The sequence below is a fragment of the Cervus elaphus genome, chromosome 11 (genome assembly GCF_910594005.1).
Source record: "Cervus elaphus chromosome 11, mCerEla1.1, whole genome shotgun sequence".
Taxonomy (NCBI): Eukaryota; Metazoa; Chordata; class Mammalia; order Artiodactyla; family Cervidae; genus Cervus; species Cervus elaphus.
Window position 1 is genome coordinate 20,445,409 of NC_057825.1, and position 27,251 is coordinate 20,472,659.

Below are 27,251 nucleotides of genomic sequence, written 5' to 3' on the forward strand. Positions count from 1 at the left end.
GCCACCCTAGCTCTGGTGCCCCAGGCTCAGGACAGCGCCTAACACATAGAGGTTGTTCCCTTGATGCTGAGTTTCCCTGAGATGGAAAACCCCTTTCTGATGTTCTCTCTGTTTGGGGGCAGAAGGCGACATTGACATTTTGCTGGACAAATTCCATCAGGAAAATCAAGGCCTTGTTTCTTCTTCACTTACTGCCTCCTCTGTCACCAAGTCAGCATCCCTGGATGTCAGCGGGGCACCTGTGTGCACAAGTGAGTCATGCTGGGGAGCGGTGGTCAAGCTCCGGACTGGTGGGGCAGCGTCCCGGGGCCACCACGGTTTGCAAGAAAGCACAGTTCGAGGCACACCCAGTGGGCAAGGTGTTTTCCTAGCATCAAAGTAGACCTAACTTTCATTTTAGTCTTTAATGAGAACAGTCTCATTTTACCCTGAGATGTACATCTGTACACTTTCCTTTCTCTGAAGTTGATTTCTAGTTTATCAATGCACTGTTGGAATGTTTTATTCATGCTGTGTTCCTGAGGGGCTCTGCTGGTCTCCTCCTCTTCCTGAGAACCTGCAGCCTCTTCAGAAGTCCAGTCTCAGCATCAGCTTCCCTGGGATCCTGTCCTTGTCCCCTCCAGGTGGAGTAGGTCTCAGCCCCTGAGATCCCCGAGTGCTGTTCATCTTTTAATTTTTAAATCAGGAATAGGGTGTGACATGACCAGCATGGTGCGTAGCCCAGAGCCGGCACTCAGTGAATGCTGGTCTTTTCCCGTCCCCTCATCCCTGTGTGAGCCGGATGGGGCCCTTGCTTGAGTCCCCTGCAGAGTCCAGGGCTGTAGCAGTCTGCTCCCGGTGCACCTCATCCTGACGGGGGCTCCGGTTCCAGGTTACCATCTGGAGCCCCACCGCATCCGGCCCTTCCAGCTGGCTGTGGCCCAGAAGCTCCTCTCTCACGTGTGTTCAATCGCCGATTCCAGCACCCAGAATCTGGACTTGGGATCCTTTGAGAAGGTGGACTTTCTGATTTGTATTCCACCCTCAGAAGTGACTTATCAGCAGACCCTCTTCCATGTCTGGCATTCAGGTATGGGCCCTTTTGGGGTTTCCCTGGTGGCTCAGCGGTAAAGACGCTGCTTGCAATGTAGGAGCCACAGGAGACATGGGTTTGATCCCTGGGTCGGGAAGATCCCCTGGAGAAGGGCATGGCAACCCACTCCAGTATTCTTGCCTGGAGAATCCCATGGACAGAGGAGCCTGGCAGGCTACAGTCTGTGGGGTCACAAAGTGTCAGACATTAGTGAAGCAACTTCACACGGCATGGTCTTTCAGGGCGTGTCTGATGTCTGTCTGGGTGCGGAAGCTCTGATGTACCTACATTCAGATTTGGATTCTAACATCATCTTTGCTTCCGAAGCAGAGGGGGCAGTATTAACGCCCCCAGTTCATAGCTCATGAAGCTGCTGCCCAGAGGAAGCCACTTGTCCATGATTTTATAAACTGTTAAAGGCAAGGTGTCACTAGAATATTCCCACTGTTCCACTCAAGTCAGTGAACTATATTCTGGTATCTGGCCTCCTGACTCAACTCCTCCATCCCTGTAGCCTCCGGGCCCAGCTTGAAGCCTGCCACATGGGAGATCCTGCTCAAGAGTCTGTTGATGACTCAAACACCTCACAGCCACGTTTGGAGCTACTGATGTATTTTCACTGTGTTGCAGGGGTTTTGCTGGAGCTGGGCTTGGAGAAGGAGCACGTGACCAGGCAGAGGGTGGAGCAGTATGTTCTGAAGCTCGATGCCGAAGCACAGACGAAGTTCAAGTCCTTCCTGCAAAACTCCTTTCAGAATCCGCACACCCTCTTCGTCCTCATCCACGACCACGCCCACTGGGATCTCGTGAGGTTAGACTGGCTGTGGCACAGGGTAGGGCTGGCATTTCCTTTATTTGAATGAAGATGTGTGGATCGTATGGGTTTCCCTGTAGATCATATGGGTGGCACAGTGGTAAAGAATCCGCCTGGCGCTGCAGGAAATGCGAGTTTGATCCCTGGGTCGGGAAGATCCCTTGGAGAAGGAAATGGCAATCCACTCCAGTATTTTTGCCTGGGAAATCCCATGGACAGAGGAACCTGGCAGGCTACAGTCCATGGGATCACAAAGAGTCAGACATGACTTAGCGATTGAGCGTGCATGCACCCAAGGTATGGATAATATTTGCAACAGTGGGTATAAGTGTTTAAAAGATGAATGATTTTGGGGGCTTGGCATTTGTAGGCAGGTGCTGTGGGACTGTTTCAGACTGTAGGGCCAGAAGTTAGCTGAGGGGTCATCTCAGGTGGCCCCTGGTGTTGGTTTAGTCGCTAAGTTGTGTCCGACGTTTGTGACCCCATTAACTGTAGCCTGCCAGGCTTCTCTTGCCTATGGGATTCTCTAGGCAAGAATACTGGAGTGGGATGCCATTTCTTTCTCCAGGGGATCTTCCCGACCCAGGGATCGAACCTGGGTCTCCTGCATTGCAGGCAGATTCTTTACCAGCTGAGCTATGAGGGAAGCCCTAAAAGGCCTCTAAAAGGGGTCATTATGGAAAGTGGAGAAGGTGGGCATCTTGCTCAACATTGCAGGCTGGGTTAGGGGGAGAAGGGTGGCAGGGGCAGAACAGTGGGTGCTGCACTGGTGCCAGAAAGGGACCCGGATGGGAGGAGCTCTACCCAACCCCATCCAGACAGAGCCTCATAGCTCTGGATCATGTGGGTCACAGCTACTGCCCTTCCCAGGGTGATTTCACTTACTCGGCTCAAATGAACGTAAATCTGGATAAATTTCAGATGGTCTCAAGCTTGGAGTCTGGCAGGGTTCCTGGGCGTTTCCGTGAGACTGGGGTTGTGTGTTTAGACACCGCCCCTGACCTGGATGAGGAGGGAGGAAAGATGATGGGTCGGACCTCGGAGGAAGGCTCTAATTTACAGCGGGTACAGAAGCGCAGGGCTGGCCAGAGCCTTAAAGTTCACCCAGGTAAAGGGTGTCCAATCTAGCACTGGGCGAATTTGAACATTCTGAGTTATATAAAAAGCTATATTGTCCATTTTCCTTTGGTGGCTAGGTTTTTCCAAGTGGTAACTTGCCACCCAAGAGGTGAGGCACTGATTTTTTTTCCCATTCCCCTCAATTTACAGAAGACAACACTCGGGGCCCCTGTCCCACAGAGGAAGGCTAAGAGGTGACTGTCTCCTCCGTCTCTGTCCAAAGTGCTTCCTATTGCTGGTCCTATGCTGTAACATTTGGTAGAGAATGTACCATTTTAGGTCCTCTTTGGATCAATTCAAGGTCACAGGACTTTAGAGAAAAGAACTTAAGGGGATGGGTGTACAGTCAGGTTGGACCAAGAGAGAAAAGGTGACTCATTGACAACTGGGTGAGCGTCCCTGTGCTAGAGAAGCAGATGGACTGGGTATTGTGCAAGTGTGCCTCTGTAAACACTGTCCCCCCAGCCAGGCTTTTAATAGGTTATGATTGGGGAGTCCCTGACAGGCATCTGAAGTGCACTCAGATTTTTTTTCTTTTCTTTTTTGGCCACACCCTATAGCTTGCAAGACCTTAGTTCCCTAACCAGAGATCGAACCCACACCCATGGACTTGAAAGCGAGGAGTTGTAACTACTGTACTGCCTGGAAATCCCACTGGGGTCTTTCTTTAAAATTTCATTTTCCTAGTCAAGGGCAGAGTTCTAAGCTTCGGTTGTTGGCAGCACTGGGGGGCTCATTATCAATTGATCCAAATGTTTGATCTTGGTCAGGTGACAGGACAACGCTGGTCATTCCACTTACCATTTCTTCTCCCCCTTTTCCTCCCTCAGTAGTGCTGTTCATAACCTCTACTCCCAAAGTGACCCATCTGTGGGGCTGGTGGACAGATTGCTCAACTGCAAGGAGGTGAAGGAGGCCCCCAACATCGTGACGCTCCACGTGACCTCCTTCCCCTACGCGCTGCAAACGCAGCACACCCTCGTCAGCCCCTACAACGAGATCCACTGGCCCGCCTCCTACAGTGACGTGAGTGCCCGGGCGGCTGGGCCCGCTGCACCAGTGACCTTGGACTGGGAGAGGTTCTGTTCAGTAAAGATTTGACTGAAGTGCCCAGTTGGGGGTCAGTAGGTTCCAACTCCTTGGTTCTTTGATTGTACCCAGGGTTTGAGTTAAACCCTTCTTGGTCTTTAGAAACCTCCTGCAGTGCATTTCTTGGCTTCCCGTCTAAGAGCTCGTAGGGTAGCGCACTTGGTTTGTTGTTTCTATGGTGACTGAAGCTCTCTGAGTGGCTGAAGCTCTCACTCTCCTGGTGTTGGACTTCGAGGCTTCTAGGGATGTGAGGACTTGGGCTCCGTACGGGGTGACTCTAAGTTTGTCTAGAAGTGTTCCTATTTTTCCTATCCTTGCCTCCTTCAGCAGTGAGGTTCGAAATCTCCTTTCTCAAACTGAACACACATCCACAAACCCTGGTGAGTTTTATTTCAGCTTATCATCTGCCATTTTTTCACCAAAATAAAAGATAGCAGTCATTCTAATGTGAAAACTCTGGATGTTTGGATTCTGCCTAATTATACAAGCAAGCAGTAGACATCAAGTTCTGGACTTTTTCGAAGCATCTCGGAGTCATCCGAGCAACCTCTAAAGGTGCTGATGCTTGGTTTGCAGCCAACTGACTCAGAATCAGCGGTCGAGACAGCAGTTGGGAACTTCCCTGGTGGTCCAGTGGTTAAGAATCTGCCTTGCAATGCAGGGGACGAGAGTTTGATCCCTGGTTGGGGAACTAAGATCCTACATGCCCTAGGGCAACTAAGCCCACGCGCTGCAACTACCAAGTCTGAGCGCCACCACTGGGGAGTCTGTGCGCCCCAAAGAAAGATCCTGCATGCTGCAATTAACACCTGACAGCCAAATATGTACATATATATACATTCATGGTGACGGCGGTTGTTTTCATGTAGTGCTTACCGTGAGCCTGGCAGGCAACGTTCAAAGTGCTTTATCTCATGAACTTGGATAAGACGCAGATGCTACATTGATTTCTGATTCACAAATAGGGAAGATGAAGCAGAGGGGATGGGTTAAGCCACTTACCTAAAGCCATGCATCTAGAAAGTTCTGGAGCCAGACTGGGATATGACCTAGTCCGGCTGACTCCGTGGTCCTCACGCTTAACCCTTGTGCTACCTGAGGGTATAGTTCATGGTAAAGAACCCACCTGTAATGCAGGCGACCCCAGTTTGATTCCTGTGTTGGGAAGATCCTCTGGAGAAGGGATAGGCTGGCTACCCACTCCAGTATTCTGGCCTGGAGAATTGCGTGGACTGTATAGTCCATGGGGTTGCAAAGAGTCGGATGTGACTGAGCGACTTTCACTTTCCCTTTTGTAGTTTTAGCATCCTTCCCCAACTTCCCTCTTCTCTGAAGTTTGATAAACTCTGATGTTAGTCTGTGAGAAATTTTGTATCAATGTGAGTAAATTGGTTAGATAAATGCATTTCTTTCTGCTGATGTAATAGCAGCTGAATGCAAAAATAATTGATTTGCCTATTCCTAAAGCCAGTTAAAATTGTTGGAAAGAAGCAGTTTTAACAAAGAAAGTTGTGTGTCTTAAAAAAAAAGAAAAGAAAACAAGGTTGATTTTCTTCTTGGACAAGGCACTGGCGTCAGTTGAATGGAAAAATCTTGAGTGATGGGGAGGCACTGGCCTTTATGCATGGAGTGCTCTGTGCTCTGGGTTTGCAGAGGAAAGACGTTTATAAAAGGTCACCCAGGGCACTGCAGAGTCAGCTCAGTTTAGATCAAGATGCTGTTCAGGTCACCTGTGCCCCCAGCACGTGACCCACGGTTCCCACAAATGTGTCGTTGGCGTGACCAAGGTGCATCTCTGTTTTAGGGCGTGGACTTGTATCCCGAAAACAAGAAGTACTTCGGGCTGTCTGAGTTCATCGAGTCCACACTCTCAGGACACAGCCTCCCATTGCTGAGATACGACAGCTCCTTTGAGGCCATGGTCACCGCACTGGGAAAAAGGTACACGTCTCTCTTGAAGTTCCTAAAATTGCTCAGTAGTCAAGTGCCAGGTGAGGAATGAATGTGCAGCCAGGGCATGTCTGGGGAGCAGGTCACCGGCCTCCCTTCCTGGGTGACTCAAGTCGCTCCATTGAAGCGACCTTAGTTTATTCCTCATTTTGCATATTGGGCTGGTGATATCATGTTGGTGCTCCAGAAAATTTGAGAGTGAGAATGGACAGAAATATGCTGGAATGTGGGTCTGTGTGTCTGAGACTCAAGGGAGGGCAAGAAAATGGGAGGAAGTAAGATGCCAAAAGGTGTAAAGGGAGAGAGTGGTGATCAGTTGGCTTTGTCTTTATTTCCTTTGTTTATCTACCATGTGCTTATTTTGTTCCAAGAGCCTTACTTTCATTATCTTATTTAGTCCTCCCGACCCTCTCCAAGACAGCTGTTATTATTATTCACATTTGCAAATAAACTGAGACTCAGAGAGACCTCATGACTTTCTCAGGCCATACATCTAGAAAGTGACAGAACTGGGTCTGAACCTGGAATCGGTGTTACCTTTCCAACCCTGTCACCGCAGACCCCAGAGGTGGGTGTCAACATTATCACTTTACAGATGAAGAAATGGAGGCTTAGGGAGGTTAAGGACTGACATCCACACAGTGCATATGTGGAAAAGGCAGGCCCAGATTTACAGACTGTCTAATGAAAAACACTTGGGGCTTCCCATGTGGCTCAGCAGTAAAGAACCCGCCTGCCAATGCAGGAGATGCAGGTTCAATCCCTGAGTCGGGAAGATCCCTTGGAGGAGGACATGGCAACCCGCTCCAGTATTCTTGCCTGGACAGAGGAGCCTGGTGGGCTACAGTCCATGGGGTCCCAAAGAGTCAGACACAAATGAAGTGACTTCACACGTGCATGCAATATAAAACAAAATGAATGGCTCTGCTGCTCACTGTGGGTGTTGAACTGAGCTCTGTCGTCTCTCCTCGTGGCAGCTTGTTTTTCTCACTTGTTGATAAAGGGAATGAGTTATCTGTACTTCCTAAACTGTGTTCCAAACTAGGCTGCTGCACACTGATAGCTATGATGCCAAAAGGGGTTCCATGGTCATATGTGTTTGATAAACCTTACATTTACCAAAAGATTCTTTTTCCCAATGAGAGTTCTCAGTGCCTTCCATTGGCCACATGTGCTGTGAGTCTCCAGGAGAGGGCTAGCATGCAAGGCATGTCCAGTGTCTTGTGAGATTAGTGTTCCCCAGCACTCCCTTTGGGAAACTCTCATTCAGCTCTGATGCTGATGGGTTTCATCAGGCCAGGTGGATTGTCAGCTGAGCTCCTGTAGCCTTGCCAAGGGAAGTTCTCCTCCAAGATGTTACACTGAGGCTGTGCGACCTGACCTTTGTCCTGCCTCTGCTTCTCTGTTCAATTCCCCAGCTCCTCCTGCAGCAAGCATGCCCTCTGCCCTGGACGGCAGATGTCTGGTTACCGGTTGGCCCTGGAAGGCCTTGCTTTCCTGGAGTCACAGCCCCGGGTCACGGCGTGGTCTCTCTGTTCCTTGCAGGTTCCCCCGCCTGCACAGCGCGGTGATCAGGACCTTTGTTCTCGTGCAGCACTATGCGGCCGCCATGATGGCCGTCAGCGGCCTCTCGCAGATGAAGAACTACACATCCGTGGAGACGCTGGAGATCACGCAGAACCTCATCAACTCCCCGAAGCAGTGCCCCTGCGGCCACGGGCTCATGGTCCTGCTGCGGGTGCCCTGCTCCCCACTGGCGGCCGTGGCCTATGAGCGGCTGGCCCATGTGCGGGCACGTCTGGCCTTGGAGGAGCACTTTGAGATCATCCTGGGGAACCCCGCCTCGGGCATCACCATAGGAAAGCACTTCCTCAAGCAGCTCAAGGTGGGGACAGGCAGGGACAGACTCCTAGGAGGACGGGTGGGTGGAGATGATGACCAGGGGGCGGGTTAGACACCTGGGAGGGCGGGCAGGACGACCAGGGGGCAGGGAGCAGAGGGGAAGGGGTGGACTGGTGATGAACTTTATGTCTCTTCCAGCGTGGCCTCTGCACACCCAGCCACCCCTCCAGGCTCCTCTCTTAACCACATCCCTACCTGCATCTTTCAGTCCAGCTTTACCACATTATTTATAAAAACTGCACCCTCCCCAAAACCCTGTCTTGCTGTTTTAAAGTTCTGGGCCCTGGCACAATTTTCTTTCTTTCCAGGGGTTCATTTCTTCCCCTCTTTTGTTTAGCTAATACCTATTGGTCCACAGAATTCAACTCAGAGTCTTTCCTTCTTTCAGGAAGCCTCACTTCCCCCTCCTTGCCCTCCGCCCCCAGCCTGGCACAGGTTCTGTTTTCCCTGCCTGTTTTCTGGCTTCTCCCTCTCAGGGGCGGGCAGGGACACCCCCGACACATCTCAGCCCCCTCAAATGAGCACAGATCCTGGCCCATAGACCTCGCTCTCCACTAGACCTCCAGGTGACAGATGATACGAAAGGCTTAGGGCAAGAATATTGAACAGTTGGGAAGGAATTGTGAGGGCACAGCTCCACAGTGGGGAGAGCATGGTACAAAATGTTAGACAGTTGAAGATATATGATACGAAGTGAAGTGTTAGTTGCTCAGTTGTGTGCAATGTTTGCAACCCCATAGACTGTAGCCCACCAGGCTCCTCTGTCCATGGAATTCTCCAGGCAAGAATACTAGAATGGGTTGCCATTCCCTTACTGCAGGGGATCTTCCTGACCCAGAGATCAAACCCAGATCTCCTGCATTGCAGGCAGATTCTTTACCATCTGAGCCCCCAAGGAAGGCCTGAGGATGTATACTTTCTAGCAAAGATTAAGGCAGTCAATTGGCAGATATTTCTTGAATGGCTGATGAGTGCCAGGCAGTGTTCTACGTGGCTGGGAATCCAGTGGTGAAGCCGACGGGGTGCTTATTTGCAGTATGAATTTGATAAGGCTCAGACGAGGCGTTGCAAGGGCTCTCAGTCAGCAGGAGGACATCAGGGTTCCCTTAGCGCTGGGCTAGTCGGGAAGGGTGGCGTCCCACAGTCGTCTTCCTCTTTAATTATCCGCAGGTGTGGCAGAACATAGAGGATGCAGAGTGGCGGCCTCAGACGTACTTGGAGTTGGAGGGCCTGCCTTGCATCCTGATCTTCAGTGGGATGGACCCACACGGGGAGTCCTTACCAAGGTGAGTGAGTTGGGGGGCTGTGCTCCTGGGGGTCTGGGAGGAGCCAGCCGCCCGGGCAACCCTGGGGGCTTTACCAGGTCAGGCTTCCCCTGCCCGACTCTCAGTGGTGCACTCACATCATAGGCATCAGCAGCTTGTATCTTTGTGGTGACGGTTTTCCAGCAAATGGCAGTGAAAGGTGTCAGGGCCTGGGCAGCTTTTCCCAGTTCTCAGACAGGAACCCCTTGGGCTCAGGGGGGTGGGTGTAGGGACTGCTGCTGGGCTCTATGGGTGGAGGCCTTGGACCTGATGAGGAAACTGAGGTTTCCAGAGATTAAGCCAGTATGGTGGATGGTGGACTCAGAGCTTCCTGGCTTCTTTCCACTGGGCCATACCACACTTATAGAAGGGCCACTTCGCATTGTGTACTCACGGGCCAGCTAAAAGCGGCTCCAAACTGTTCGACCTTGGTTGTTGCTATGTCATGGATCAAATCTTCCCGTCCTCAGCTCCATCGGACTGACAATGCCTTTATCTTAAACTTGAGTGAGCTTTACTGAACTCCTTTTTGTATCAGGCACTGTGCTGGACTTTTGATCTAGCATTTGCCCCTTGCAACGTTAGTATTACTGCCCTGTTTTTTAGGTGAGCAAATGGAAGGCCATTTTCCTGAGGTCACAGAAGCAGTAGTTACAGAGCCTGATTGCAGTCCCCATCTGCCTCTCTCTAAGCGCTCTGCTGTTCCCCTGAGCCCTGCCCCACCCATCCTATATGTCCACCCCTCCACGTATTTCATGACTCATTGGAGTATTTTCCCAGACAAACTCTGGTTTCCAGTATGGCAGTGACTTGATGGCCATCCTTTCCCTTGCATGAGACATGGTCCTGGACACATTTTAAATGTTGTTGGAATTATCAGGTGTCTACTTACTGCATGTATCGCTCGTAACAGTACACTTAAGTGGTTATTAATATTCATTCATATCCTTCAGATGAAAAAAATCTGAGCCTCCCGAGTAGTTGCCCACTTTGTCTAAGGTCCTGTCGCCATGAAGAGGTAGGGCTGGAACTCAAGCCTAGTTCTCATGTGACCAGAAAGTGTTCCTTTGACTCCAGGCAGCACAGGGCTAAATAAATACCCAGCAGGGGACCCCAGAGACTTACAGTCAAATGGTCTTCGGTGCTCAGGGCTCACGGTGCGCTGTGAGCCAATATTCCATTGGCCTGAGTCCTGGGGGTCTACTGAGGCAGGCAGGGTGCTGGTCCCTGGCATGCAGCCATGCCTCCTGGTAGAAGGCTCTCGATAGATCCCTTCTTCCGCCTCCTCCCAGGTCCCTGCGGTACTGTGACCTGCGGCTCATAAACTCCTCCTGCTTGGTGAGGACGGCCCTGGAGCAGGAGCTGGGCCTGGCCGCGTACTTCGTGAGCAGTGAGGCTCCCCTGGAGAAGGGCGCCCGGACTGAGGCCTTGGAGAGCGATGGGGAGAAGCTGAGCAGCACAGACAACGAGGATGAGGAGCTGGTGACGGAAGGTGGGGAAGCCGCTCCTGCCCCTGTCCCCACTCAGGGTGGTCCTTGGCCTGTCTGCTGGTCAGCAGCTCCCAATGAGAACCATCTAGATACATCTTTAGGGGAAATCCTTCAGTGATTTCATATTTTGCTTCCCCTCCCCCTGTTTTTGGAGAAGGAAATGGCAACTTGTTCCAGTATTCTTGCCTGGAAAATCCCATGGACAGAGAAGCCTGGTGGGCTACAGTCTATGGAGTTGCAAAAGTCAAACATGACTTAGCCACACTAAACCACCCACCACCACCCCTCATTTTTGGTGGTGTGAGAAAATGGGAATCCCAGCAAGTTCTTTGAAGCTCTAAAATTCTTTAAAAATAGGAAGAAAAATGGAGATTTCCTAGGGCTTAAGCTCATGCCTTGTTTGAATTGCTGGTGGAATTACTGGCTGGTTTAAGATTCACTCGCTTATGCCTTTTATGTGAATTCACTGGAGGTGTCCATTATTGGGATTTATGGAAACAGGCCAATTTCATCTGCAGATGTGAGAGTTTGACACAATGTTTTTTAATAGGACACATAAATCAGGGCAGTGCAAGGCATCTGGCTGCTGTCAGCAGGACAGGGAGAAGAAAATGAAAAGCTGCTGCCGTGAAAGTGCAGGGCGTTTGTGGGGTCTGGTGTAGGGGAGAGTGAGACTGGAGAGCCAGCAGACCAGAACGCCTCTTCCCCGCCCAGCCCCCATCTCTGGCTGTGTGCGTTTGGACAGGTCACGTCACCTCTTCTAGCCTCAGATGGCCCATCTGTAAAATGGGGAGGAAAGACCCTCCTGGTGCCGTACATGCTTTTCACAGGTGTGGGCGGGCCCCTGACATGAAATTGCCCATGGAGGGAATCCGCACTCTTGGCATCCCCTGACCTACCTTCCCCCTTTGCGCTCCTTGAGCTTTGGCCACACTCATCTCATGGTTGTGCCCTGCTCTGTCACCTCTGGGCCACACAGTTGCTCTCTCAGCCACTCGAGTTCCCTCTGCCCCATGCTTCACCTGGAAACCCCACCCAGCTGGCCGTTCAGAACTGGGGTCAGGGTCCCCTCTCTCAGGATGTCTCCCCTCTCCTGCTTCCTGCTGCTGGGTGGGTGCCTGGCTCCTGGGTCCCAGGTCTGCCCTATCTGCCCTCCTTACTCCATCCTGTAGCCAAGACCCCTGGGCAGGAGCCCCACTGACCTACCAGTGCCTCACTGACCTGTCCTGCATCGTACACCTGTCTCCTTAGCGCTCCCTCAGAGGAGGGGGCCTGGGGATGTGGATGGATGGGTGGGTGGGCTGATGGAGGGATAGATGGATAGGTGGATGGATGGATGGAGTGATGGATGGGTAGGCAGGTGGGTGGGTGAATGGATGGATGGGTGGATGGAGGAATGTATGGGCAGAAGGATGGATGGATGGATGGATGGATGGAGGAATGGATAGATGGGTGGACGGAGGTATGGATCGAGGAATGGGTGGGTGGGTGGATGGAGGAATGGATGGATTCATGGATGGTGGAAGGAAGGTTGGATGGAGGGATGGATGGAAGAATGGATGGATGGATGGGTGGATGGATGGATGGAGTGATGGATGGATAGGCAGGTGGGTGGGTGAATGGATGGATGGATGGGTGGGTGGATGGATGGAGGAATGGATGGAGGAATGTATGGGCAGAAGAGTGAATGGATGGATGGATGGATGGAGGAATGGATGGATGGAAGGATGGATGGATGGATGGAAGGTTGGATGGACAGATGGGTGGATGGAGGGATGGATGGAAGAATGGATGGATGGATGGGTGGATGGAGGAATGGATGGATGGATGGGTGGATGGATAGATGAATGGATGGGTGGACAGATGGGGGGATGGATGGATAGGTGGATGGAGGAATGGATGGATGGACAGATGGATGGATGGATGGGTGGATGGATGGATGAAAGGATGGATGGATGGACAGATGGGTGGATAAAGGGATGGATGGATGGGTGGATGAAGGGATGGATGGATAGATGGGTGGATGGAGGGATGGAGGGATGGTTGGATGAGAGATGCTATATGTGAATGCACTTTATAAACTGAAGTGCTAGGGAAACAGATGGTACCACGATTACTAGGCCTCTTCAGTGTGTGTGTTTTGAAACAGGCTCCACGTCAGAGAAGCGGAGCCCCGTGAAGAGAGAACGATCCCGCTCCCATGACTCTGCGTCTTCATCCCTCTCCTCTAAGGCGTCCAGTAAGTCTCCAGGGGATAAAGATCCCATGGTTGGACCGTTTGGGTTTTCTGAGACTTCAGAGACTGAAAAGAAATTCTTTATTTTCAACTAGAACTGGAAAGATAAGGGGTCTGTGAAGAACTGGCCTTTCTAGAGAGTACGTGCCTTTCTGGACTGGGGTTGGGGGTGATTCTGGGATTATGAGGGGTTTGGGCTGTGGTGGCTTCTGTCCTGGGAGGAGGCCTGTGCTGGGTGGTGTCAGAGGGTCACCCCTAGGTGCTCTGCAGGCAGCTGTTGGTTTGGGGAATCGGGGCAAGGAGATGGGTGAGTGTTGCTGTCAAGTCTGAGGGCCGAGAGAAGTGGACACAGAAGGCTTCACTGGGGGAGAAGCAGCAAAATTTATCAAGTGTCCACTAACCCCTGGACAAACTGCACTCGGGCAGAGGAGTGGGGAATGTGGGTCCTGGGGGCTGCCTTGGCCTCAAGGGAGCAGTCCGGGGCAGCACGTGTGAGACAGATCACATGTCCTCCCACCACAAGCGTTTATGGAGAACCCGCTCTCTACCTGGCTCGGGGCACTGAGGGACCCATTAGATACACACCTGCTCGCAAGGAATTCATGGTTCCTTTGGACCAGACTGTTGCAATAGGGACTGCTGTGTATTTTCTGCACACACATTCACACTATGAGATGTTATGCTTATGTATAGGAAGAAGTTTGTCCCAAGTGGGGCAGATTTAGGAGTTGCGGGTGGTCCCTGCAGGTTTCAGAGAGCAGCTGGCCTTTGGGCCTTGAAGGCCCTGGGGTGTGAAGGTGTGTGTGTGGTGCTTGGGTGCAGTGAGTGGTCCTGGGGTGACAGACAGCTTAGGGTCATGGCGTGGCTGCAAAGGTCAGAGCACATCATGGGGTTCGGCCTGGGGTGTTCTTTCATTTCTTCTCTTACACCTCCTCACCAGCCCATGGATAACCGTGGGTCAGGCGGTGAGGGTCTCCCTCACAGATGTGCACAGAAGGAATCAAAAGAGGCCTTCTCACAGGAGCTTGGATTCTGTGATGGAGGAAGTTCTGATTTATAGGTTTGAGTCAATCAGAGAAGCCAAATGCTACAGCTTCTTATCCTTCTGGCCCAAACAACAGAGGGATCCAGGGCACCAGGGGGACCTGAGGAGTGGGTGCTTCAGGCCATTAGAATAGAGAAGTGTGGTGCTTTGCTCTTCCCTGATCCTGGGCTGACAGCTTTCTAGAAGGTTCTGGGACCTGCTGGTCTGTGCAGTGTTGTCAGGCAGAGTAGAATGTCCAGGCTGCCGGCCAGCCTCTCCGTCCTGTGAGGGGACTTTCTCAGAATTCCTCAGAGGACCCTGAGACCTTAGGGAGTCTCCGATGAGATGCTTCCTATGGCCTTGGGTACAACCTCCATGTTTCAGAGATGGGGAAGCCCCCACTTTCAGGAGGTCCAGGGTGATAGTGGCGCTCGTGGTAAAAAACCTACCTGCCAATGCAAGGGTTCAGTCCTTCGGTCAGGAAGATCCCCTGGAGGAGGGCATGGTCACCCACTCCAGTATTCTTGCCTGGAGAATCCCATGGACAGAGGAGCCTGGTGGGCTACAGTCCACAGGAGCGCAAAGGGTCAGATATGACTGAAGCGATATAGCACACACAGGGTGATATAAAAGATGGACCAGGGTGCCACTCCTGGGTGCCAGGAACCCACACTCACCTTGGCTTGCAACGTGGTCCACCGGTGGGGGAGAGCAAAAGAAATGCTGCCTTTGGGTAGCTGTTGTATGTGCGGCGTTTTCTACCTTGAATTCTTCTGGAAGCTAAAGAGGCGAGCTTTTTCAGTCCTGTGAGTTTTGCTGCTGGTCTGAACCGGAAGCACCGCTCTGCTGTGCAGAGGGGAGATCTGAGCTCCGGGACCCATCTGCACCGGAGCAGGAGGTGGGCTGAGCGCTGATGGTGAGGGTCTGGGACAGATGGGGCTGCTGGTGCAGAGGCTTGGAGGAGTGCGTGGGGCCAGGGGAGCGGCGCTGGCTCTCTCCCCGCAGCACCTCTGGGCTTTGTCAGAAGGACGAAAAGTCCATATTTAACCAGAAGGGGAATTGCCTTGACGGAAATTCCCATCATTGCAGGTAAAAGGAGTCAGTGCTACATAAGCAGGAGCTGGAGTGGGGGCGGGGATCCCGGGCCCTGACTGACGGGCGTCTCTCTGCAGGCTCAGCACCATGCGGCGAGTCCTCGGCCGGACCCTCGCAGGGGGAGCGGGCCCGGTCCCCACTGCCTTGCTGCCCCTCGGAGGAGGCCAGGGCCCCTGGGGAGAAACAGAGGCTCCGGGCAGCGGGGGGGGCCAGCGTTGGTCATCAGCAGGCACAGCCCGGGGCTGACCCCACAGCCGGATCCCAGCCTCAAGAGCGGCCAGCGGGGCGTCCAGGTGTCAGCCCCGTCAGCATCCTCCTCGGGCTCAGCCTCCTCACCGGCGCTGCCCGCCGCCGGCCCGCTCGTCCTGCAGGCCTCCCAGTGCTCCATGACCAAGTCCTGCCGGCAGCCGCCCGTGGTCTTCCTGCCCAAGCTGGTGTACGACATGGTCACGTCCACGGACGGCAGCGGCCTGCCCAAGGCCGCCTCGCTCCTGCCGTCGCACTCGGTCATGTGGGCCAGCTCCTTCCGGCCCCTGCTCAGCAAGACCATGACGTCCACGGAGCAGTCGCTCTACTACCGCCAGTGGACGGTGCCCCGGCCCGGCCACATGGACTACGGCAACCGCGCCGAGGGCCGCGTGGACGGCTTCCACCCGCGCCGGCTCCTGCTCAGCGGGCCACCCCAGGTGGGTGCTGCCCCGTGCGCTCGGGCTCCGCGGGGATCGGGGGGCTTGTGTGCACACCCAGAGGCTGGTTTGGGGCTGAGAGCATCCTAGAGCATCCCTTATTCGCGTCTGCTGCCCCCCAGGCGGCATCTCTCATAGCTCTAAGGGGACAGGTAGAGGGACCCACCTGCTGCCCACGGCGGGGTATCCTCCGTCCTCTGACCCCAGTTTCCTCTTTTGAGCAATATGGGGCCAGAGGGGTCCTCTGTGGGTCCTTCTTGCTCATTCAGATTATGGTTCTGCCTTTCCCACGTTCTTCCATTTGGTCCTCACGGCCAGTCAAGGCGGTTCCCCCTCACTCTGACAATGGAAGCTGACCCCTGTTTCTGTCCTACAAGATTTTGGTGAAACAGAACAGGGAGGCAAGAGGCCTGTCTCCATCCCGCAGCTCATTGTATTTTTCTGACAACGAAAGACAGTTTCACCTGTCATCATGGCAGGAACCTAGGTGTGAATGTCAGGGGTTGTGAGCCTGTGATGGTGATGGGGATGCATGAGGTTCATATGGGGTCTTGGGAGGGGGGCTCAGCCACACGGAGCCAGGGTGAAGGGTGGGCCCTGCAGGGAACTGCCTGGGGCTGGGTTCAAACTAAAACATCACCTGCCTCCCTGGGCCAGTTCTAGCTCTCTCTTTGCCTCAGGGTCCTCATCTGAGAATAAGGAAGCTAATAGCTGTGTCACAAGAACAGGAGCTTTAGACAAGAGAGTGATGGTAGGCCACCCGACCCCTAGAAAGCACTGTGGTTGTCCCCGTCATCATCACCATCCCCATTTAAGACACGTTTCCTTTTCACTCGCATGTCCGTTTCTTCGTCAGGTACCTACCCCAAGAAACACAGACCCACAAAAATATGGATAGAATTGCCCGTTTTTGTGTTATGTAATTTTCAGTAGTTAAAAAACAAACTGGAAACACCGTGAGTTCTGTTGGTCAAGCTTGATTGAATATACTTGGGCACGGGGTATCATGCAGTTCAGCTACAGAAAATTTGAGCTAGATCTTTATATACTGACACTGAAAGTTCTCTAAGATATCTCCATTTTAACGATCGAGTTGCAGAACAATATATACATAGGGTCATATCAATTACACAGAAAAACCACTGTGTGCATGTGTCTGCATGTGTGAAGATATCTTCAGAAATCCCCGACAGGAGAGCTGTCAGGGGAGGGGGCTGGAATCTGTGACTGTTCTACTTTATTATTGGGTTTCCCTGGTGGCTCAGACAGTAAAGAGTCTGCCTGCCATATGAGAGACCTGAGTTCGATCCCTGGGTTGGGAAGATGCCCTGGAGAAGAAAATGGCAACCTACTCCAGTATTCTTGCCTGAAAAATCCCATGGACGAAGGAGCCTGGCAGGCTACAGTCCATAAGGTCACAAAGAGTCAGACATGACTGAGTGACTTGACTACTTTTTTATTGATATGTATTTTTTGCACTTTTAGATAAGCATATAGTACTTTGTGTAATTTTTTAATAAGGGGAAGTAAAATGTTTTTTATAAAGGAATCCTGGTTTTTCCATACCCTCATCTTACTGAATGTTATCAGTCTTTAAAATTTTTGCATTTTTGATAGGGGAAAATTATTTTGTATATCATAGTTTTATTAGTAAGGGTGAATGTATTTTAATATCTTTATTGGTCACTGGTATTTCTTTTACAATGACTTTCTGGTTTTGTTTCTCTTATTTATTTTTCCTTAGTCCATTTGACTTTCTTTTCTTTTGCTTTGTTCTTTTAGAGTATAAATTTTAATCCTTTGTGAATTATATGCATTGCGAATATTTTCTCTAAAGCTCCCCTCTGTTGTATTTCATATTTTCATTTTGTAAGTTAGCTATTTCCATTCATCAGCATCTGTTGAATCCTTCCTATGAACCAGGTATTAAGCTGAGAACTTAAGCATTAAGCTGAGAGCACATTTTTAGGATGCCAAGGTGGGCGGGAGAGGAGGCTAGCCCCCAGGTCCACTTGTAGCCAGTTGTGACGTCAGTGCTCTAAGACCAATAGTATACTGGCCTAGTGGTGGCTTGATGGGGGTGGGGACCTATTAATACAAGAAGAGAAGGAAATCCTGAACTTAGGAGGAGAGAGGTGTGATGCCAACCTTTCACATCTCCCACAGTGAATTTTGTTGTCCCGCTACAGATACATCCATTAATATAAGATCACAATTTGCAATTGAGCAAGACTTTTAAGGCATTATTAAAACGTCAGTTTTTTTTTTTTTTTCTGAAGCAACATTTTGTTCAGCTTGTGATGGAGTCCTATTTCTAACAGCTTAAACAGTGTGGCCAATTAAAATCTGGAAAGACATTTGCGATGATTGATAAGCAGGTGGGTCTCCTGCCCAAGGGAGTTTGTCTGTCTGCCTGTGCCACGTTTGTTCAGGCCACATTTTCCCGCAAAGGTCTTTGCGTCCCCCTAGCCCTCATTTTAATTGGGCGAGAGGGTTAAGATTGGTGGATGAGTGGAGGCAAGTCAGGTGCTCAGCCAGCGCCTGCACTCGGCATGGACGTACTGATGGTCGGCTCCCACTTCGCTGTCCCTGCAGATCGGGAAGACGGGCGCCTACCTGCAGTTCCTCAGCATTTTGTCCAGAATGCTCATTCGGCTGACGGAAGTGGATGTTTACGATGAGGAAGAGATCAACATCAGTGAGTTCCCTGTTGATGACCCTGGGGCTTGGAATGATCTTCATCAGTTTCTCAAGTGACATTGCTTGTGTCTTTTACTTTCAAGATGGAATTCTCAGATTAATGATCTGACTTCTCCCAAGGACTTTGGAGGGCTTTTATCTTTCCCTTGTAGTCATTTTGTTCAATCCTAGAGTAGAGCCTGGAAGGCCTTGGGGAAGATAAAATTACGATACTAAAAGTAACTGCTCTTTACTGAATACCTTTCAAATGTCAACCACTGTGCCAGATACTTTACATAAATTACCACATTCACTTCCTCTACCATACCGAGAGACAGATATTGTTAATCCATTTTCCTGCTAAGTAACATGTTCAGGAGCCAGCTCAGGGGTAGCAGAACTGGAACCATATTTGGTTGCTGCCTCTAGGGAGTTTTCCAGGTGGCTCAGTGAGTCAAGAATCCACCTGCCAGTGCTGGAGACATGGGCTCAATCCCTGGGTTGGAAAGCTCCCCTGGAGAAGGAAGTGGCAACCCACTCTGGTATTCTTGCCTGGAGAATCCTATGGACAGAGGATCCTGGTGGGCTACAGTCCTTGGGGTCTCAGAGTTGGACATGATTGAAGCAACTGAGAATGCATGCACGCTGCCTCTAGAAAGCAGAGTTGTCCATCAGATGAGAATTCCCTTTCAGACCGCTGAGCACATAGGTCAGCATCTTGGGGCAAAATGAAGAATATATGATATGTAGGGATTAGGCTTTTTTTTCTCATTCCCAGAGCAGAGTTTATCCTGATTAAGGGAAGACTGTCTTTGAACATGTTTCATGCTCATTGTAGAGCACCTCCTCCCCTTTCTCTTCTAGTGCCGCTCCAGTGGCCCTGAAACAGTTTACTGAATGAATCTGTTGGGAATGAAGATTTGTGTAAGGAGTCTGTATTATAGAGAAGGAGCCCCACGAGGCTGCACTGGCATCTAAGAGCACTTCTATTGTGTGTGTTCAAGGTGCACAACTGGATGATTTGATACACATTGTGGAATAATCACCACAGTCACCTCTCATAGTGACTGTGTTCATTGCAGCATCATTCACAGTAACCAAGATGTAGCAACAACTGTATGGTGTCCATTGATGGATAAACGCCTGCCAGCAGCTGAGTGGATAAAGATGGGGTATATACGTGCAATGTAGTCAGCCTTGGCAAAGAAGGAAGTCCTGCCCTTTGCACACACAGAACTTCTTTACATGCTCTTAACTGTGTTTGAGTTTTGACTGGGAGAAAATTTAGAACCCAGGAAGCCTGTCTAGCCCTTGATCTTTCCTTTGAAGGAAAAAGGAACCGTATCTACACTCATCTGCACTCTGAGTTTTCCACCATTTCCCCCACAATTTGGAACCGTATTGCAGATGAAAGTCAGTGGGTCTGCTGAGTTTCTGTCTCATCTTTTGTTGGGTACACCAATGATAAAGAGGATTTGACTGAAGTGTGTTAAACGTCAAAGCCTTATTTTCTCAAATATTGCTTTGGCTTTGTCTTTGGCAAAAAGTGCATAATTCCCCTTTTACAGGATGTTGTGAAGATTAAATGATGTTACACATATGAAGCACTGAGCACCTATTAAATACATAATAAGCATTCCTTTCCCTCTTCTTTTCTTTCTCTTTCTTATGGACATCTCCTTGCAGTCCAAGGGACTCTCAAGAGTCTTCTCCAACACCACAGTTCAAAAGCATCAACTCTTCAGCACTCAGCTTTCTTTATAGCTCTCACATCCATACATGACTATTGGAAAAACCATAGTCTTGACTAGATGGACTTTTGTTGGCAAAGTAGTGTCTCTGCTTTTTAATATGCTGTCTAGGTTGGTTGGTCGTAACTTTCCTTCCAAGGAGTAAGCGTCTTTTAATTTCATGGCTGCAATCTGCAATGATTTTGGAGCCCCCAAAAATAAAGTCTGTCACTGTTTCCACTGTTTCCCCATCTATCTGCCATGAAGTGACGGGACTGGATGCCATGATCTTAGTTTTCTGAATGTTGAGCTTTAAGCCAACTTTTTCACTTTCCTCTTTCACTTTCATCAAGAGGCTCTTTAGTTCTTCTTCACTTTCTACCATAAGGGTGGTGTTATCTGCATATCTGAGGTTATTGATATTTCTCCCAGCAATCTTGATTCCGGCTTGTGCTTCCTCCAGCCTAGCGTTTCTCATGATGTACTCTGCATAGAAGTTAAATAAGCAGGGTGACAATATACAACCTTGACGTACTCCTTTTTGTATTTGGAACCAGTCTGTTGTTCGATGTCCAGTTATAACTATTGCTTCCTGACCTGCATACAGGTTTCTCAAGAGGCAGGTCAGGTGGTCTGGTATTCCCATCTCTTTCAGAATTTTCCACAGTTTATTGTGATCCACACAGTCAAAGGTTTTGGCATAGTTAATAAAGCAGAAATAGATGTTTTTCTGGAACTCTCTTGCTTTTTCGATGATCCAGAAGATGTTGGCAATTTGATCTCTGGTTCCTCTGCTTTTTCTAAAACCAGCTTGAACATCTGGAAGTTCACGGTTCACGTATTGCTGAAGCCTGGCTTGGAGAATTTTGAGGATTACTTTACTAGCATGTGAGATGAGTGCAATTCTGCGGTAGTTTGAGCATTCTTTGGCATTGACTTTCTTTGGGATTGGAATGAAAACTGACCTTTTCCAGTCCTGTGGCCACTGCTGAGTTTTCCAAATTTGCTGATGTATTGAGTGCAGCACTTTCAGTATCATATGTATAAAATATCATATACATGAAATCAATATATTACATAATTTGGGGTTGGACCAACTAGAATCTTTTACCTTTTTGCCAACAAGCATTTAATGAGCACTGTAGACTATACTGATTATAATGTACAATGATACATGGCAAATGTGAAAACATGGATTGATCCAGGAGTAGTGTTGGCATTCAGAAAGGGGAAGCCGGTGGATCTGAGCATTTATAAGCGTTTTCCTAGAGGTGTAGTGATAGGAGTTGGGCCTTACTGGCTGGGTAACATTTAGATATAAGAGCGCGCGAGAGAACTGCATCAGTTTCTGCTGGTACTGGTAACCAGTGTGATATATTTGAGGGACAGGGCCAGGGAAAAGCACAGAGCACAGGGTTACGTGTATTGGGAGGAGTGGAAGTTAGTGGAAGTCAGAAGAGCAAGCCCATCCCATGGGAAACCCAGCATAAGGCTCTTCCTCTGGATAGAGATAGATCTGAATGCACCTTCTTGCTGAATTAGAAGAATCCTGAAAATGGAACATGTACCTGGGCATTTGAGATCCCATGGTAACCTGTAGACTCAGCATCAGTTCCACTCCAACCATCACCCTTGTGCACATTTGAAATAAATCTTTCTCACATCCCATTTTGCCACATATCTATGTTTCTCCCGATCCTGTAGACCTCAGAGAAGATTCGGATTGGCATTACCTCCAGCTCAGTGACCCCTGGCCAGACCTGGAGCTGTTCAAGAAGTTGCCTTTTGACTACATTATTCACGATCCAAAGTATGAGGACGCCAGTCTAATCTGCTCACACCATCAAAGTGTCAAGAGCGAAGGTCAGATTTGTCAAACTCTTGCTTCCACCTTCTTCCAGAGTATGTGGGAATAGCCTCTTAAAGGGATGAGCTAAATCTTGCTAGTGATGAACATATCTGATGGTGATGAGTGAACTCGCGGTGCCTGTGAGAGCAGTGAGGTCACCACCTCTCTGGACAGGAAATGCTCTTCGACCCCACGAGGGAAGACTTGCTGCTCCATTAGTGTGGAAAAATGTGAGGACGCTGTTGATGGCTTTTCATGATTGGAATACTCTGAAGATTCTTGTTAATCGAAGAAAAAGATGTATGTTTTTCTATGCATTTGGATTGTTACAACAAAATGCATCTATTTCCCATCCTGCCTTTCCTTGGTCTCTTGTCTTCTCGCTCCTTCTTTGGGGACCACTAATTTTCACAGTATTATGACCCTACCGGGTTTCAGGGTCACTGGTGACAAACGTTGGATGTGAGTGGCCAGTAAGATTATAAGCACTGACCAGGAAAGTTCAGTGAATGCAGTGTGAGAGGAAGACACCAGTCTCCTTGTCGATTCCATCATTTTATCTACATTGAGCCCAGAGCAGATGCCGTTCACGGAAGCCTCCTTCACACTTCATGTAGACCTTCTCGAATGGAGGTTGAGTGTTAAAATCTTGATTTTGCTAAGTCGTTTGAAATCCTAGGGGTGATCATGTGCTTTGCAGCATTTGCATATTAAGTCAGTGATCGATTTACATTGTCACAGATCTAATCCTTGAATAGGTTTATAAAACATCTGTAGCAGGATGAGTGAGATGCCATGTGAATGTAGTGTCTAGTTTATCCCACTGAGACTCTGTCCTTTCTGGCCAGTGAAGTCAGCTTGGGGCGGACAGGTGAGAGGCGATCCCAGGAAGCCCTGTTAACAGTGTTTCATTGCCAACAAGCGGGAGGAGAGAGTATTGGTTGGGCCTCCTGTGCTCTTTAACGCTGGGATTTCGTGCAGACAGAGGGACGCACCGGAAGCCGGAGGATCTGTACATGCGACGCCAGACGGCGAGGATGAGGCTGTCCAAGTTCGCAGCGTACAACACCTACCATCACTGTGAGCAGTGCCACCAGTACATGGGCTTCCACCCCCGCTACCAGGTAGGACAGAGCCCCCAGGTAGCGCCCCAGGTAGACTCCAGCGGGCACTTCGACGACTCTTGGCTACGTGTTTCACCTTGGCTAGCACCTCGGTTTCCTTCTTCTTGTTATGTTTGCATCCTGGAGTCAGGAGGTGGAAAGTTCTGGAAGAAGCGCTTTCGTCCTGAATCCGCCATTGCCTTCAGGCATCTCTGAAATTATTACTGATGCTACCGAACAGTGATTCCCCCGGGGTAACACATGTATTAGTGGCAGAGTTAACCGGCTATCAAAGTCTTACTTTTCTTTACATCTTAGCAATTTCTAGTTAGTTCAGTGCAGCAGACACTTCCTGAGTGCTTGTTATGTACTGGACACAGACTCAGAGGTGAAGAAAACCCCAGACTTGAGGCTCACAGTCTAGGGATGGACAGGTGCACATAAACAAAACTTTGGAGCAGGCTAAAGCTGGCAGGAAAGTGGTATGGGTGACGTGTAGACATTATGAGGTTTAAGAGAGAAATTTGCATTTACTGAGCATCTACTACGCGCCGGGCTATGTACTAGGCACTTTTTATATCCAGTACTTCCCAATTTTTTACGTGATAGAAAATGATATTTGCCCTGGACCCTGGGTAGATGGATAAGACTGCTCCCAGGGCTCTGGCTGAAGCAGTTTATGTTCAAGTGACACCTGTGATCCATTCAAGGGGCACTTGGTTAGGAAACCATGCTGTTGAGTTTCTTCTTTAATTCTCATTAAAACCCCACAAGGCTATAGCATCATCCCCATTTAATAAATGAAGATATGATACTGGGCAGGGAGCAGGAGAGAAGGTTCTGAAGGATCAGTAAGAGTTTGCCAAGGAGCCAAGGTGGACAGAAGTGGGGGGGGAAGGAGCAAATGGCAAGTGCAACAGCAGGGAGACGAGGGGTGTCTAGAGGAATCAGAAGTGACTTTAGTGGGTGTTGATGGAGCTTAGAATGAAGGCTGGTCCCAGGACAGGAGGCTGGGGGGGTGGGCACAGACAGATCATAGAGTCATTTGTGCTGTGGGGAGGAATGGGGCCTTTGCAGTGAGAACTCTTAGCTGAGTCCTGATGGGGGCAAAGTTACCTTGGGAGGGGGTATTTCCTTCTTCTTATTTTTTTATTTTTCTATTTTTTAAGTTGATTTTTTTCAGTTGATAAACACTTGATAAGAAAATGAACAATTTTTCCAGTTTTTTGAGATATAACTGACCGATAACATTGTGTAAGTTTAATGTAGACAACATAATGGTTTGATATATGTATATATTGCTAAATGATTGGCACAATAAGTTGAGTTAATTAACATCCACCAGTTTTGAATAGTCTCTTACTAATCCGTGGAGGGGCTTCCCTGGTAGTTCAGCTGGTAAAGAATCTGCCTGCAACTCAGGAGACCCTGGTTCGATTCCTGGGTCAGGAAGATCCTCTGGAGAAGGGAAAGGCTACCCTCTCCAGTATTCTTGGGCTTCCCCAGTGACTCAGACAGTAAAAGAATCTGCCTGCAGTGTGGGAGACCTGGGTTCGATCTCTGGGTTGGGAAGATCCCCTGGAGGAGGGCATGGCAACCCACTCCAGTATTCTTGCCTGGAGAATCCCCATGGACAGAGGAGCCTGGTGAACTGCAGTCCATGGGGTCGCAAAGAGTTGGACACAACTGAGTGGCTAAGCACAGCCTTGTGGAGGTTTCTGGGGGCCTGTGGGCTGGTTATCTAGAAATAGAGGGAGGGTGGGATTTTACACTTAGAATTTCTTTTCATTTCAGATGCAGGCAAGGAAAGAGGAGTCAAGGGGAGCTGATGGGAAACAGATAGCTGTGCGGCACCCAGGGGTGCAGGCCAGCTCTTCCAGTCCGTAGCTGCCCCAGAAAGGCCTGAAGGTGACAAGGGCGCCAGCTTCCTCTGTCTATCCCCTTTGCAGAGGGAAACAGAAGATGGTAGCTTTAATTTTCCCAAATCTGCCCGGCCTTGAGCTTACCTGCTACTGAAGTAGCACCTGTCTCCTTTAAGCACAGATTTTTTTCAAATAATGCAATTGTACTCTAGACAAAATTAGAAAATACATATGAGTGGTTTTTCAAAGGATTAAAAATGATCAGAAATCCTATTTGCTGCAGATAAACCCTCCTAACATTTCTTCCCTTGGAGATGAAGTTTTTCTTTCAAGGCAGAGAAAAATACAAGTGAAAACATTTTCTTGATCTTGAAATGTAAAGAATGCAGAGACTCGAAGGATTCAGTGCCTGGTTGCTTCAGGGTCTGCAGTGAATGAGTGGATGGAGCCTGGAGGAGAAGGGACAGGATGGCAGGTCTGAGTTCCAACCCCCAGGGCCAGCCTCTGTGTAGGCGGGTCGGGTCTGGGGCCACACTTGCAGGGGTGTGAAACCAGGCCCCTGAGGACACAGGGGCACACGCTGACTCCCTGCTGACAGGTCACTGCCTCTGCTGTTTGGTTCTTTCTCCTCATTGCTCAAGGCTCCCCTGGGAGGCGGTCTTAGGAAATTCCTCGGTTATGTCCCTCTTTGCTCCCTCCCCTGGTCAGCTTCTGTTTCTCCCTCATCTCAGCTCTCAAAGCAGAGCCACAGTCCATCAGACGTCACAGCCAGCACGTCCTGGCCCGTGTCAGCCCTGCCCTGGTCCCGTGGCTCCCGGGAGGGCGTGGGACAGTCTAGCTGTGCCTCTGCAGGGGCAGCTGAAGGGAGAGGGGCCAGTGAGGCCCTGCTGTGGACGCCAGAGCCGAGGCCTGGAGGAGGCATACCTCTGGCCTGGGCTTCGCCGGGCTGGGAGATCGCACCAGGAGCAGTGTGGGCACGGTGACTGGGTAATGGGAGGACTCTTTAGACAAAGTGACTGGAGGTGAGGCTAGACTTAGGGATGGGAGTGAGCCCAAGACCTCTGGATGTCCACCATGGGAGTGAGGACCTAGGAATATTCATTGGCTCCTGAGTCTTGGATGTGGTGCCTGAGACGGACACGCACAAGTTTATACAGTTATCTATTGTCTTCTGCTGTTACACAGATTAGCTGTGATGGGAAAATAATCTTTGTTGAAATTAAAAATGTGACCTGGAGCATGAAGGCTTTGGTGCCCAAGCATGCCTCTGGGTCCAATCCAGAGTCCAGAAAGGCTGGGAGCCTACAGAGGCGTACTGAGGGGTCAGCACCAGGATGGGAGCCTCTGGCCAATCAGGTGTGGCCTTGGGTACACACTCGCGAGACCTGGGTGTCCATGCTGTGAACCGGCATCTGCTGGGGCAGCAGTGGCAGTGGCCTGTGTGTGGTCATGGCCGCAGCAGGCCTGGGTTCTTCCGGGAGGTCAGGCCGGACTCTGATGACAAGCTCTGTCCTTTCCCCCTCGCACCCCAGCTCTATGAGTCCACCCTGCACGCCTTTGCCTTCTCTTACTCCATGCTAGGAGAGGAAATCCAGCTCCACTTCATCATCCCCAAGTCCAAGGAGCACCACTTTGTCTTCAGCCAACCTGGAGGCCAGCTGGAGAGCATGCGACTGCCCCTCGTCACAGACAAGGTACTGGCCCTGTGGCCCTGGGACCCAGCCTTGCAGACCCAGGGGCTATTATCAAGCAATGAAAACCTTTGTGAAGGGGTAGTGCGGCCCTTTATTAGAGGGTGACGGAGGCCTTATTAGTTACTCTACTCCGTTTTCTAGATGGTTCCCATCAGAACTGGTTAGGAGCACCAGCTCAGCGCATAGCTTTGTGGCAAGTGCTTTGAGAAATCGAGAAGGAATGGAAGACCTAGCTTGGTTGTTGAGAAAAGAGTGAAAGAAAACACAGTTGTTTATATAGAAGATTCACAGCCTGAGTGAATAAGAAGCTAGGCTGTATGGCTCCAAGTGGAGGGATTTAAGTCACACGGGAATAACGTGCACTCAACGTGTATTAGGCGCCAATAGATGAGGGTCGTGGCTTTGGGTCACTGATATAAGCCCGTTAGTTTTGCTCACCTTACAAACCATTCTCAAACAAGCATTTATTTTGCTTTGTATTCTGTGCACTGGCAGTTTGGGCTTGGTTCTGCTGGGTGGTTATCCTGGTTGCCATCCCTTGTGTTTGAAGTGA

At 50.1% G+C, this 27,251-nt stretch overlaps 1 protein-coding gene across 1 annotated transcript in view; it reads left to right on the forward strand.

Annotated features, from left to right (window-relative positions):
* Positions 1-27,251, forward strand: part of GREB1 (growth regulating estrogen receptor binding 1) — a 124,816-nt gene that overhangs the window by 85,743 nt on the left and 11,822 nt on the right. Inside the window, 15 exon segments of the mRNA XM_043917845.1 lie at positions 123-251; positions 872-1,069; positions 1,703-1,883; positions 3,836-4,031; positions 5,899-6,035; positions 7,590-7,929; positions 9,117-9,232; positions 10,543-10,742; positions 12,890-12,979; positions 15,173-15,297; positions 15,299-15,781; positions 18,377-18,479; positions 21,895-22,053; positions 23,021-23,163; positions 26,537-26,698. Coding sequence (XP_043773780.1) covers positions 123-251; positions 872-1,069; positions 1,703-1,883; positions 3,836-4,031; positions 5,899-6,035; positions 7,590-7,929; positions 9,117-9,232; positions 10,543-10,742; positions 12,890-12,979; positions 15,173-15,297; positions 15,299-15,781; positions 18,377-18,479; positions 21,895-22,053; positions 23,021-23,163; positions 26,537-26,698 — 2,762 coding nt within the window.